A 15,400-nucleotide genomic window follows, 5' to 3' on the forward strand; every position below is an offset into this window, starting at 1 on the left:
TCAGTAAACTCCATTATAATCATATCGAACGCATGATAACGTGGCTACAACTTTATAAATGTTGAAGTTATTCCACTACTACATAAGAATCAATTGATATTAAATGAAATAAAAAAATTTTTAATGATCACGTAGTTCAAAATTAGCAACTGTTCTGTATAAAGCCTCTAAAGTAGACTATTATTATATATTGTCCTCTTGACTGCGATAAATTACCAGCTGGTAGGTGGTGCATTGATATAATTTACGCTAGGGATTTTTTCAGTTATTGTCATCTTAGAGGACATCACGCAAGAGAAAACTAATTTCGTGCCTGACTTTAGTTGCATGCATACTGTAAAACAACTTCAATTTATTTAAAGTCAATGATAGATTTACTGTGCATTTATTTGTCGTCCCACATCTCTTTAGCCTTTTTTGTATCATATGGTGATAATTGATAACATAGAAATAAAGAAAGCTAAGTTAATTTAAATAATTTCCGAGCTTTATTCACTGTCCTTTTCACTTTGAATCGAAAAATTTTAGTTGGTATTTTTCTCATTTTTATATTTCAGCAGGACAGTTAGAGCAGCAAGTATGTAGAAAGTAAATTAGTTCTTATCATATTCATGCCAGTATGCAGTTACAGAAGAATGATGATGGAAACAAAATTAACTTCCATATTAGCTTGTTATTACTGCCTTAGATCACGTACTGGTACGGCAATAAAAAATGAAAGCTTTATTGTCAATTTTAACGTTGAGAATCAAGTTCTTGCTACTTGAATTGTTATTTTTTCCTGGGATTAGATTTGATATAATATAGTAAATGGAATACCCAATTTATGAGAAAGAGACCTCAGTGTTTTCAAATCTTCATGCCAGCACCTAATTTTTGGAAAATATATTAATGACAATTCTTCATATATCACGTAATTATTAAGATGCGACTTTATATAACATTAAGAAAATAAAACTTTTACTAAATGTAAATGCGATTGCCATTATTTCATACAGATACCATGCAATAATGTCTAGGTAACAGGATTTGGAATATGATATATATCGTTAATATGCAAATGTGTTCGTCTTAAAATGTATAAAATTGACATATTACTATACAAAGCAATGAAAATACCTAGATAATAGACTTTCAAGTATGGAAAAAAGGATACAAATATCTGAACTGTTCCATCTTAGAACAGATGGTGAAGGAGTTGATCTTTGTGAATATAATCGCGCTCTATCAGTAGGATTTCACGTATGAAAAACTTGGCGTAAATAATTAAATCACACTTTGAAATATATAATAATAGAATTGATGTAGACAGAAATGTCGCAATTATGCTTGAAATAACAGACTTTCGTTATAAATAAATTCGTGTTAATATCTAAATGCGATTGCCTGGAAAATATGATGATGGAATTAATCGACTGCGGATGTAAGGCAATTATACTTAAATAAATTAGTGCTAATATCTGAATGCGATCGAGGTGGAAAACATATGGCAATTATACCTCAATGAATTAGCGCTAATATCTTAATGCTAATATTTAAAGGCGATCGCCTAGAAAATATGATGATGAAATTGATCTACTACGGATACATGTGAATTATACCTCAATAAATTAGTACTTATATCTGAATGCGATCGTCCCAGAAAACATGATGAAATTGGTTTATACGGATACAAGGCAGTATGCTAAACTTCGAATGTTTAAGGATATAATTGATCTATTTGGATAATAGACTAACATGCTTAAATAGAAATTCTATCGCTATGAGTGCAATGGAGTTAATATCGAAGTAATCTTATCCTAGAATACTTGGTGATAAAATTGATCTAGGCGGATACGGAAGTCAGGCAATCACGCCCAAAACAGACTCAATTCACTATAAAGAAATTGATATTGATCTAACTGAAAGAATTCTGACCAAATCAATGGGAAATGCTCTTTTAATGTCACAGCAGATAAAAGAAATACTACAATTTCTATTGCGTTCCGGAGAACCTTGACCTTTACCTTCTTATTCTGGCCTAGATAGCCTAAACGATTCTATTCAGTAATAGTAACTAATATCAGGTAGAAACATCGGTGTAGGCTAAGCTATATTGCATTATCTTAAGCGCAAATTTCGATATTGACAGATAGCACTTACTATCCACAAAGTCTTATTCATGAGGAATTCTTCGCATAAATAATAAAATTTTGATATTATACTTATATGACTTTAGTTTCGATCGTAGTAGAAATAAGTCGATCTTTAAGGGTAAATAGAATTCTTAACTTCTTACTTTGCCTCATTAAATCTAAGTGTTCCTTAATGATTTATCCTATTTCAGCTTCAGAAATAAATGAATAAACTAAATAGAATCAATCCACATGATCTTATCGAATTAAGTGGATTAGAAGGACATAAACGATATTGTGATAGTTTTTGTGAATAAAAATTTACGAAGAATCTCTTCATCTCTTCTTGGTTTTCTAGTCCAGGATCTATATCCTACAACATCCGCTCTAGCAGCTTTTTTCACCTTAACGTATTTATACCCCGGTTAAATTTATTAGCGGCTGAGCACTCTAGAATAAGCGCTATTCCACATCATTTTAACGATGGTGATTATTTGACATTAATAGCATAGCAGTCTATAACTACATTAATCTTAAAGAGTAAATCTGATTCAATTTAGCTTATCATCAGATTATTATAAACATTTCATATCGATGCTGGCTTATTCACTGTTGATCTTTTGACGACAATATCCTAGCGTGTCATGGATTAATCTGGGAGTAATCTCAATATTTCACTTCATCATATATTTATTTAGTTGCCATATTTCAGAATGAATAATTCTACATATAAGCTTTTCACCACTTCGATTTAGTATTGCTATCCATGAAAATCCAAACAAAACAGTTGTATTAGCCGCTTCATGGGTAACTGATTTCAATTCATAGAGATGTTAGGTGTATAAATCTTGACTAAGAGCCCCTTTCATCGCTCTATACTTTATTTATTTCTGGAAATAATCCGTAAAGTCACAAGATACTTATTCTTGCAGGCTGCTCTCTTAATTTATGTAGTATGGCTATTTCTTAGATATGCAAGAATTGATCTTATTATGGTATTGTACAAGATGGATCCTTTCTAATACGAGAAACTAGAAATTTTTCAATCTGATTAGATTTTTTTGCCGTTTTAAAAGTTTATTATCTTAATAGTTACGATTTATGATAGAAAGATACCATGAAATTAACTATTTCTAGATAGTTACAGCAGAATAATCTATATTATCTAAAGGTATAAATATGAATATTCCCTGTAGACAATTTTGACTTTATATAATCTTAAATTGTAATAAGTCTCATTTTTATGCATAAGATAAGTAACAATTATGCCATAGCATACTGTGAAATCTTAAATAATAGTTGAAATCATGGTATTTTTTCATAATTATACAATCTGTAACTATGAACATGCTGCACAATTTAGAACATGGGTCATGTTTTAAACTGTAAACATCAGAATGATAATAATATCTATAGCTATTATTAGACTTTCCCTTCTCTTTGAGTATTAATTTGCCTTGTCATTTGATGCGGGCGGTTATTTACTATACAACTCAAAAATGAAACGCTAAATTCTAAAGATAATAATGTCATTTGCACAAGCCATCGGACAAGTTGAATGGATTACGCAGATATTACGTCGAAGATTAAATGATGCAGTTCAAATTTAATGCAATAATGTTTCTCTTATAACTTGTTTATTATTAGCAACAGCAATAAGTTGGAAATAAAGTTTCCGTTAGTTCATCATCAAAAGCCTTTATCATCATAGTGTGTAAATTATAAAGAATAGCATCCGTCATATTATAACAATCAGTGATGAACAACGCCTCATTCTGTCCTTCAATAATCCCAATATTCAGCAAGCATTTATTTCCAAATATCGAAGAGTTAGTATCAATGGCTGCATATATCTAATATTTACAGGAAAAAGTATGAACGCTATTCCAGGCATATAGAGCTTCCGCTAAAATCAATTTTCAACGCTGAATGTTTCATCTTCCCATACTCCAAGTATAGGATAATAGCTGAAAGAAGTCGATCAAGTGGTATCATATGATCAGACTATAAGAAAATAACTCAGAAATTGTTCATTTCTTAACGTAGTTCTTCTTAATTCAAATATAAATTATTGTATTTTACAAGATCGAAAGCGAATAATCTTAATAAATTTGATCGATATCAAGCCTAATGATCGTGATAATCATCTGCTTGGATTATACTTTATTCATTCCCTTCAGTACAAAGTATTTTTCACCTACTATCGATTTATTGAAATAGTTCCTTATGCATCTGGGCTGTGAAAGAATGATTGGCTTTATTAATTTTAAAATATCATATTACGACTGTAAGATATTAGGAAATGGTTGTGTTACATCAATTCAAAGTTATCTTGTTGTTTCCAGCTATGTCCAATTCTAGACGCTAGTTCTCTGTAATGATAGATGAAATTTTTATAGCCTTAATTTAAATCATCACTATCGTTGTTGACCGTACGAACAGGAAATTGAAGTACAAATTGAACATCCTGCTGTTAATTTACGGCTTAATTTTAGACGATTACTTTCTACAAATGATGGATGAAAAGATTTAATCTTGATTCCAACCGCGAATTTCAATCAAGACTGTCCTCATTGATAGTCCAGTTCAGAAATGATGGTAAGGTATAAACTTAAAGTATCATGTTCTTTCTTCACAGCTTAAAATCTAAACGATTATTTTTAATAAAGATAGATCAAATTTTTACTCTTCCATAGAATGAGACTATCCAGATGGATAGTACTATTAAGAAATTAGTGTATCAATTCAACGTATTTTTGCTATTTCTCTACGGCTCCAATTCGAGATAATTACTTTGCACGTACATGGATAAAATTTTAATCTTTATGAAAGTCATGACTATTCACAATAATACAACTAGCAATCTTGCTATTTTTTAGCGAGAATTTCTCACCAGTAAATCAATGCTTTCCCTGCCGTCATCGAATAGCAATCGACAGAAATAAATTTTATAGAAATGAGAAAACATCGTTTCAATAGCTAATTACTTTTGTACTCCTATTGCGTATCAATTATTTTTGATAGGCCAAAATATCCCTAGTTTAAGTTAATCAGTGATAGATTTATTGAATTGAATTGATGTATCTGAAAAAATAATACAGTGATGACGAGTTTTACTCCATTGCGATTTATTAGAACCCTTTCAAGCTTGCAACGCCTCTATAAATCAATGGATTGATGATATACCTTTTACATTGATGATGACCTTATTCCGGCTTCATTTTCATCTATGCAATAGTATTATAAATTACTTGACAAAAATGAAATAATATTTGTCTGTCAATGAACTCTAGCATGTACAAAGATCTTTGACGATTTGATTGAAAGCTGTAAACGAGAGTAAAATAAAAAAGGCCCGACAAAAAAAATACTGTATCGAAAATTGATACATCTTTTAACTGGTTTTTAACCTTGCTTTTCTTCCCTAATTCAATAGGTAATTTCTATTCATTTCCTTGAACAATAACGCTTGAAAAAAAGACTGGCTGTTATTATTTTGAAAAACTAGCTGGAATGATGATGTCATGAATGATAGTAATATCCATTGCTTGGCCACTGTTATTATTTGTTCGTCATTTGCGCATTTAATGTAATGAACTCCTTCCTATTCCGGCGCTTACTCATGGTTTGCTTAATTTCTTAATTTTCCAATATAATAAAAATCACATCGCAGACGCATTGTCTGCAAAAATCAAACATTACTTTGTTATTATTGTCGAAAGGATGCCAATTTACATTTGACCTATATAAATTAACCTCAACATGAATCACTTCATTAGTTAGTATTGTATAGCGCAGCAGTTGCTAGTCCGTTTAAAAATTTTATTCTCTATTCCATTGGAAATTGAGGAGGTAAGTAAAAATAAAATTTTATCTTATCGTTTGATCTAAATGATTGAAATTGAGAACATGACAGTATGTCGATTCCTTTCTCAACATTTGGATTAATTTTTCAAGACATAATTTAGCTCTATTCCAATAATATTGATTTACAGTATATGAGAGATGTACATTCACTATACTAAAGACGAGAAAAAGACTACGGTACATGTGAAGATTGAGTACTGTATCATTTTTTTCATTAGCTATTGATTGAAAGAAAGAAAAGAAAAAACATTGGCTTGCTCTATTAATATCATTTTTTCGACTGTTATTACGCGATCAACGTTGAAGTTATTCAAGTTAGGTAAAGTAATACATCCAGCAATTAATTGGATATATTTTAATACTTTAAAGTAGGTGTAAAAATAGCAAAATATACGGTAGATTGCTTTTATAATTCCTATTCAAAATTTTTATTAACGATTCATAAAATTGACATATTCATTTGAATGTAATTGAGCCATTCATTGTAGACACATCGATAATTAAAGGAGTTGTTCTTTACTTTGTTCAGTTATTCCTTGGAAATTTTGCAAAGTGAAGTAGAAGAAGAATATTCAATTTTGTCTTAGGTCATCATTCCAAGCCACCATTTCATTACCAACACCATCTTTAGGTCAGTAAACTATATTAGAATGACGAAGTAATATGAGAGAATTCAATTTTTAGCACTACTTCATCTTGCATATCGTGACCTTATTTCATATTGGTGTCAAATTAATATTAAAGATCGAATAGTATGATTTATTTTTATCAAGCTATTGTCATTATCAAGCTGTCAGAAGATTTTAGAACTAAATTTTGCTTCCGTCGATATATTTACGTTTTAAAGGAAGAAAAACTGATAGGAAGTTAAATATTATCCAGAAATTTCGTTCTAAAGTCTCAATTACACTGTCATTATCCGGATTCTACGCAAGCAGGTAACGTAGTCTAAGCAATAAATATATCTAGACAGTTCCACGGGCAAAGGCTGGTACCTGCTAGAATACTCATATCTATCTATTTACTTAAGAATACTGGTAGCATTTATAGGCTCAACCGATATCATTTTTGCCTAGAATCTTGGTATTGCCTTAAAAAAATTGAAAACCTAAAAGTCAAGATCTGGCTCACTTTAAATTTACTTGTTATTAAATTTTGGATCAGCCATTTATGGTATAACATATGAATGTTAATAGTTCAGTGAAATAGGCAATTTAATACCGTTATATCGGCAATTTGAACATCTTTTATATAACTTTTGAAGCAAATGTAATAAATAGTATAAAACCAATTTGAAATATATTTTAGTACTGATAGATAAGATAGTATTTCGAACAGGTTTTCATCATACATAAGTTGTTAAACATGGTAAATTTATACTCATGATAAATCCAATCCTATTTTTGAATTAAGTTTAGCTTCCAAAATTGTTGAGGAAATCAGCCTTTCGATACTATCATTATATATTCAAGCTTTTCAAAGGTAGAAAATTACTAAAAGATACTTTTACCTTTTTGACCTTTTCTTGGCCATAAGACAACAAGTACGTTGCTCATTTCTACTTAACGTCCATATAAGCCTAACTAATTAACAATGATTAATAATCAAATAAATGACAGCAATTTTATAATTCCAAAGCTCACTCAAAAATTTAATATTAGAATTATTTCTGACAGTTCTAAATCCATATGATTATATTGCTAATATTAGAGATATAGATAATCAAAGTATGAATTATCAATTACGATTTTTCGCATAAACCGATTAAAATTGAGCAATAACTTCCCGTATTTCCAATCGATGAGAAAGAGCCATGCTAGGATAACAATAACAATATAATTATTAATATTCTACTATCCAGTCAAAACTTCAATAGGTTATTTATAACACCTTATTATACATAATAATCAACTGTAAAACTATAAATTTATAAAAAGCATCTATAAACCTTCATGAAATATCATTCAAATGTAAAAGGGCAAATCATTATCGTAGTGCACTATAATTATTCACCGTAATGAATTCAAAATTATACAGCTATGCCGCATTTTATTTAATGTAGCAAGTGGAAATATAAATAGCAGTTCCTTATACAAGAGATAGAAGATGCGATACCAGCTTGTTTATGATTATGTAATAAAGTGTTATTTTTTCCTTACTGCATGAGAAACTTTTATTTTATATCCATACAGAAATTTATTTACATCAGTGATGGTCTAAGGTTGAAATTAAATCAGTATAATTATGTATTAAGATTGACTGGGATTTGTTTTATTCCCATCTCATGGTCTTAAAGAGGATTATATCAATTATTACATCGATCATAGCCTAAAGTATAACCATAACAAGATAGATATTTACTCATCAACAGTGTTTTCATTCATTTCCTATCTTCAAGGAATATCGTATCATAAGAATTATATGCATTGATGATAGCTCAAAGTATAACTTCAACAGTATAGATATTTAACGATCGACAGAGTTTTCATTCTATTTCATATCATTAAGAAATACCTTATCATAGGGATGATATATATCGCTGATAGCCTAAAATATAATTATAGTAGTAGATTCTTTCACTAATCGATAATGTTTTATTTCTAGAAAATTCAGCCATGCTTAGGTATTCAAGACGCCCTCCGAATTCGTTAAACGATACATCTTACTTAACAGAATACATAGCTTTAACCATTACTATTATTCTACCACTTATATTTGTGATTGGATGCCTTACTGCTACATTAGTTGGAATACATGTGATTCGAACGACATGGAAGAAACCGTTACTTGTGGATAGACTAATATTGAATTTAGTCGTTATAGATGAGCTATTTCTATTTACAAGGTAAGACATTTAAAATCAGATATGACATAGGGAAAAAGTTTATTCTTGTGTATAAAAATCGAGTTAACTTAAATTTAAAAAAATCAACAACATATCAAGATTTTTTGTTGTACTCAGACGTTTTTTATCTTATTATAAATTAAAGTCATCCTGCAGGTATAATTGATGTAATTAATTTTAATTAGCTTTACATATAAAAGAGGTATCATACTAATTATGCTTATTATAAATTTGATTAATTTGATTAGTATAAATTAGTGTATATGGTGATATAATAATAATCAGGAGGAGCTTAATAAAATTGGCGACTATTCCTTTTCATTACTTTATTTGTATATCATGATGCAATATCGAAAATAACCTAATACTGACGATAATTAGTAATTGGTGCAGAATAACAAATTTTAGTAACCACAAAAGTAGAATAATAACTAATAATAATCAAGGAATACCAGCAGCAAATGATAAGGATACCAATATTAGTGCAAGTTTAAGAAAAATCCTGATTGGCAATGCTATAACATTAATGCCGCTAGTAAACAAATTTGAGAATAGTTTCTTTTTCATCGATATTGTAATTTAGAATACAAAACAAAAGCCGCTATTGTAGAACATGACTAAAGTCAAAATTTAGCTAAAAAAGTCATTTTTTTCATTAAAGCTAGAAGATAGTTAAAATGAAATCTATGATGAGAAGTTGTTGCAGTCAGTTAATGTCCTTTTACATTCATATTGCAAGATCCAATTGATGAAATTTAGATTGTATAAAAGGATTTGTACAAGGGATACCAGATATTCATCGATAGTCGTTATTGACCTTACTTTAAATCATTTCATGATCAATATATAATCCTAGCTACTGTCTGATAAACTACTCAACTTGTTTACAACATCAGAAAAACCCCTTTCTCTTTATCACCTACGTGCAATTGTTAAAATTGATACGCATTGACTATCGGCAATTATATTCCTTTCTCTATTCATTATCAGCTGCAGTTAGGAACATTGATTCCAATTTATTTACGTCGCTAGTATCTGATTTTCTAATAATAATGCCGTATTAATGCTATTATTGTACAAAATGGGATATTCCAAAGCGAGTATAATTCTTCTATATGAGTCTATAGTCTAGAACTTGTTACAGATGATGGTGTACAATTGTGCTCAAATAAATGAGATTTGCTTAATACTATTAAAGCACAATATTCATGCTTCAAATTTGCCTCATCATTTCGTTCTATCTATTTTTCAGTAAATTTAGTTAAAACTTTCAAATTATTGTGAGCAAGTCTAGACAATTATTTAGGGGTTATACCAAAATTTCTTTTCTTTTAGGATGTCTATTATATCAATTGGATAATTTGATGTATAAATTTCGGTTAAATACGAGTTAATTTGAATCCCCAGTAAATGGATCAGTATGTTATTAAGCCTTGATATCGAGTTATATTCGAGTCCACGTGGCTCAGTCATATTACCCTTATTTTCTCTCATTGTGATATTATACAGTAAAAGTAATATTTGCCCATATCTTAAATTTCGCTTTTATATTTTCTATCTCATTTCCATAAAAATAATTGTTGCTTAAAATATTATCCATCTTTTTGGCTCTAATTAACAGCTATCTTATGACTACTTCAGCTTTATAGCAATCTTTCCAACCATGGTTAAGCTCCATCTTCGCCAAGTTCCAATCCATTCATCAAATACATTTTGGTGCCGACTGCAATTTGGTTGGATCATGTACTTACATATAATTATTGTATATAATATGCTCGCTCTATCAGTAACACGTTATTATGTGGTGGCTAAATCCAATCAATTGCCACATTTCATCAAAAATCATCCCAACTGGAGTATATTCATATTCATCTGGTTAGTACCACTGCTCTTTGCTTCACCACCTGTCATTGGATATTGGGGCAAATACACCTATGCTCAAGTTGTTGGATTATGCTATCCAGATTACCATTATCAGCAGAATATCTACCATATCCTCTATTTTGTGACCTATTTTCTATTTGTACCCATCTTAAGCCTTATCGTTATATCTGTTAGTTATCGTATGATCTTAAATGAAACAAGAGAGAAACGCCGCAAAATTAATGAGCAAACACGCGAAAATGCAGTCCGAAGTTACATTGTGGCCAATATATTTCATACATCTGAAGAGGAATTTATCCATTTCAGTCGTGAGAAACATGAAAAATTATTGGCTAAACATTTAATAAACATTTGTTTTACCTGTATATGTTCTATTTTACCTCTTAACATCTTTATGGTAATTCATTTCATTGTTGGAACACCGATAACTCGAAAACTAATTATAATAGGAATCATTTTCACCCAAGTTGCAAACATTATCAACAACTTCTTTTACTATTTACGCAATCGGGAAAATTTCTTCTCATTTTTAACTGGAAATATCAGTAAATCAAACAAGGTAACCTGTGAAAGTGATTTAACTTAAAGCTATCACAGCATAATTAAAGGGATTTTTCTGGCTGCGTATGAAATGCCTTTGTTATAGACAATCAGTAAGTTGCAAAAAATTACTGAGATTACTAAATGGGTTATAGGTTTGGATATTTCAAGCGTAGATTGTCATGGTAGTTCAATTCTTATATTCTTAACGGCATTGGATGAATACTTAAAAATCACGCCAGGATTAATTTTTGAATAATTTTTTCAATTATGTTGTAAAGTATCTATATAGACGTAATTTGATGATTTTTCCATTTTAATAAATTAGTTTGGAATCATTCCATCGTCAAATAGATTAAATATCTGTTATATATTTACGGTATACGAGTCATTATTATTACAAAAGAGAGCAGATAACAAATTTTAAAAATTTTTATCCTCTCTATTAAGCTTAGATCATTTTCTTGATCTAACAGCTTTATTTTGAGGCTAACGCCTTAAAAATGCGGTATAGTTTTGGATTAAATTTATCATATTATTATTGATTAGTTTGAAATAATATGTCTTGCTAGCTTAAATTAATCTTGCTTTGGCATAAAATGGTTCATGATAAATTAAGAAAAGATTAAATCATTATAAATACTAGGCTATTTAATTCTGGTAATTTGTGCCTATCCATTTTCTGAGATTACGCATGTAATCTTATTTTGAATTTTGTCTTAAGTTGATGTCAACACTATCAGTGACCTAGACCTATTTCCTTATTCTTATGCTGAATCTCGTCGTAATTAAACTTTACCTATAGCATCTTGCCTGGAAATTAAGAACAAATCAAATAAATTAGCTCAAAATGAATAATAAGTATTCGCATTGAAGTACTCTAATCCTTGGGGCGAAATATTAAACAGTATGATTTAAGTTATCATAAACGATATTCAGCAGCTACCGTGGCCAATAATCATGCATGTTTATATTGCACTTATTCGAAACTTTATTTAAGCTGTAACTATTAGAAACATGCAGTATAATGCTGATGTCAACTAATGATAGATACGGAGTATCAAAGTACGTGTGCAAGCATAAATTCCTTTAAACACCGAGCTAATGGCTAGTATATCGTTTATAAAGTTACAATACGTTAATTTATATAAAAGTGATAAACTCGGCTTAACTACTACCTAAAACTATTAACTGTACATGATAGACATCGATAAGGCTAGGATAGGGAAATAGTAGAGATACAAATACTCCCTCCTTGGATTAGTTAAATGAATATCACAAAAGCTGTCAATTACTATTAATTGTCGATAGCATAAAGAAATCTCCTCATGTTTGACCTCCCAAGCGGATTGCGAATTTAGTGCCTTCTTTGCCATTAATTGTGCGCAGTACTCTATAAATTGTGAATACAATTTATCGAAGTAGCTTTTAGCTGATTAAAATAGACTCTGTAATGGATACGGGTCGATAAAGATACTAGAACTCGCTTAAATGCTGCTCACCATGCATCTTGCTACCAAGAAGAATATCGCAAGTAATGATAGACCTAAATTCGAAAAAATGTATTGGCAGAGAATCTATAACTGTTGCCTTCGAAATTTAATTTATTCCCATATCAAGGGATAGGCCTTATTTTGTAGAACTACTAATATTTGTATAGCGAATTGTTACACAGTCAAGCTATAGAAAAAGTTACTAGATAAATAGAATACATACAATTGCTGTAAATTTTTCAATTCTTGATGGTGGGTAAATTATCAGCTTTCAAGTGCATTGCAGAATATTTCAGGGAGCAATGTCCAAGAAAATTATATGAGATTATAGATTCGCTTTATCGACCTTGCTCCAAATTTTGGCTTGTAACCTAATGCTATTCTAATCTTTCTATATAGTTCGTGTTTATTAAGTGACTAATATATATTATTGTAAATAATTGATTTAGTCAATCGAAATCCACTAAAACGAAAAATAGTTACCGCACAAATTTCTAGTTGCGTAAAATCTATAATCTAGTTTTGTCTACATTTAAAATAAAACCTATACATCAACGTCTATGATTTTATATCAGATAGTGTCAATCGATTAGCTTAATAATGGTAATTATGTAGTTGGCTAAAGTGAAAAATGGACTGAAAATACCGCTCTAAGAGATCTGTATTTCTGTCATAAACTATGCACATACGTACGCTTTCACGAGTGTTGTTTATGGTAAGTTTTATGCTGAAATAATTAGATTATGAAAAATTAAGCCTTTAATGAAACATAACATGATCTCCATATGGCATGGCAGTAAGAATTTAATAATTCGAATTAAATCAAATTCGACAAATAGCACATCCACAAAACTTAAATAGTTTAAATAAAATTAAGGAAATGATTGACGTTTTCGTGTCGTTGATAAACCTTCAAGTCAAATAAATTGTAATAGACAGCTGCATAGCAGTATGGGTGCCCTTCATGGTTGTAATTTAATTTTAGCTGGACTTTTACAAACTATATGGGAATTTAAAGTCAATTTATCCTCTTTTCAAGCAAATAGAACTAAGTGAATTTAGTAGGTCTTGCCTAGTTATTGATACTTGTTATGAAATTATTCAAAGGTTACAAACTCAGCTTTACAAATTGGCAATAAGTAGCTATTCTCAAAGGTTATTTCCAAAATTGAATTAAAATACTGTTATACCGACTGATTTACTTTCAATCTTGATAACTTTACGTGCAATATTAGGAGCTAAATCCAAGAAGTGAAACATATAGAACTTCTAGTGGAATCAATAGATTTCAAGTTTTAATAATGATTTATGATAGCTATGAAAGAATTTAAAGATATAAATTAGAATCGTTCCTCTATTTTACTGGGCTTTATTATGATATACTTTAATTAATTCTCGAATTTACATTTCTGGTAAAGCCACTCTAAGCAGACCTGAAAAAGGTTCAGTGTGGCTCAATGCTTTTGCTTGTTATACGATTTTAATTTAGAAACTAGCCTTAGGCATTTATTATGTGCTACGAATTTAAATAGACGAGAAGCGAAAAGTTTTGATGCAATTTAATTCTCAACGAAAATTCTAGGAATATTTGCCTATGCCAAATATTACTAATCCTCGTAAGATGTAAATAAAATTTTTGTATCAATCTCCAATTTGAATTTTAAATAATTTTGCATATAAAAATAAGCGTTAAACATTATTAGTTGAGTAGATTTTACATTGAGCTCTATCATCGAATCGTAGTGAAATTTTAGAACGTGTAGTTTTCAGGGTTGATAAATATATCAAGTAATACTATTAATTAATTCAAATCGATCAGACGCAGAAGGTTCATGTGGTAGTAGGTGCTGGACTGGATAATTTACAGGGTTAAAGCATCAGCCAAATCAAGGCAAAGCTGTAATGAAATTGCTAGCGATATCTATATCACTAGTATAAAGAGTCCTGAATCGCGAATAACTCAACAGTTTAAAGGACTCTCGACAAATTTGAAAGCACTAAACTGCTTTAGCTTTCGCTAATCGTGAATTTATTAACCTTGAACGAAAATACTGAAGAAGAAATCGCAACTAGATCAAATTAAGTTACCATATGTTTGTGTTCTTGTAAACGAGATATATGACGCAAATATGCTATTATGTACTTTCACCTTGCCGTTAGATAGCATACCGAGAGAGATTAATTAATGTCTGAGCTATACCAGTTAATGAACGCTATTTTATAATCAAATTAGTTTATTGCTGCTAGATACCAATCGTCCTGTACAACATTGCAGTTACACCTACTATGTTATTATTTAAATCTAGTGGAGAGGAATCATAAACCATACTTATCATAAATTGTTTTCACGAGAAAATGTTTTCATAATAAATGGCAAGTGATTAGCATTATAACATCATCAATTTATAGAAAATTATTTAGAAAGCTATCAGACAAATCTTCTTTTGAATCTTTCGAGCTTCTAAATCTTCATATACGAATATCAAGGACTCTGTAATGATGGCCTCAAGCGGACTCTAACTATAGCATATTTTTATGCCATATTCTCGATCAAAATATACCCTATTAGAATGGGTATAAAGACTCTTTTATAAATATTTTGAAAGAGATTCATTGGCTTACTACTATAATTTTACCATTTGAGGCAGGATTGTAAT

At 30.0% G+C, this 15,400-nt stretch overlaps 1 protein-coding gene across 1 annotated transcript; it reads left to right on the forward strand.

The window, feature by feature from the left end:
- Positions 1–10,489: 10,489 nt before the first annotated feature.
- On the forward strand, positions 10,490–11,296 carry TRIADDRAFT_56855 (uncharacterized protein; the record flags this gene model as incomplete). Its single annotated transcript, XM_002112603.1, has 1 exon — positions 10,490–11,296. One exon carries the CDS (start codon positions 10,490–10,492, stop codon positions 11,294–11,296), a length of 807 nt encoding a protein of 268 aa, XP_002112639.1.
- Positions 11,297–15,400: the final 4,104 nt, after the last annotated feature.

Source organism: Trichoplax adhaerens, genomic scaffold (assembly GCF_000150275.1).
Source record: "Trichoplax adhaerens TRIADscaffold_5 genomic scaffold, whole genome shotgun sequence".
Taxonomy (NCBI): Eukaryota; Metazoa; Placozoa; class Uniplacotomia; order Trichoplacea; family Trichoplacidae; genus Trichoplax; species Trichoplax adhaerens.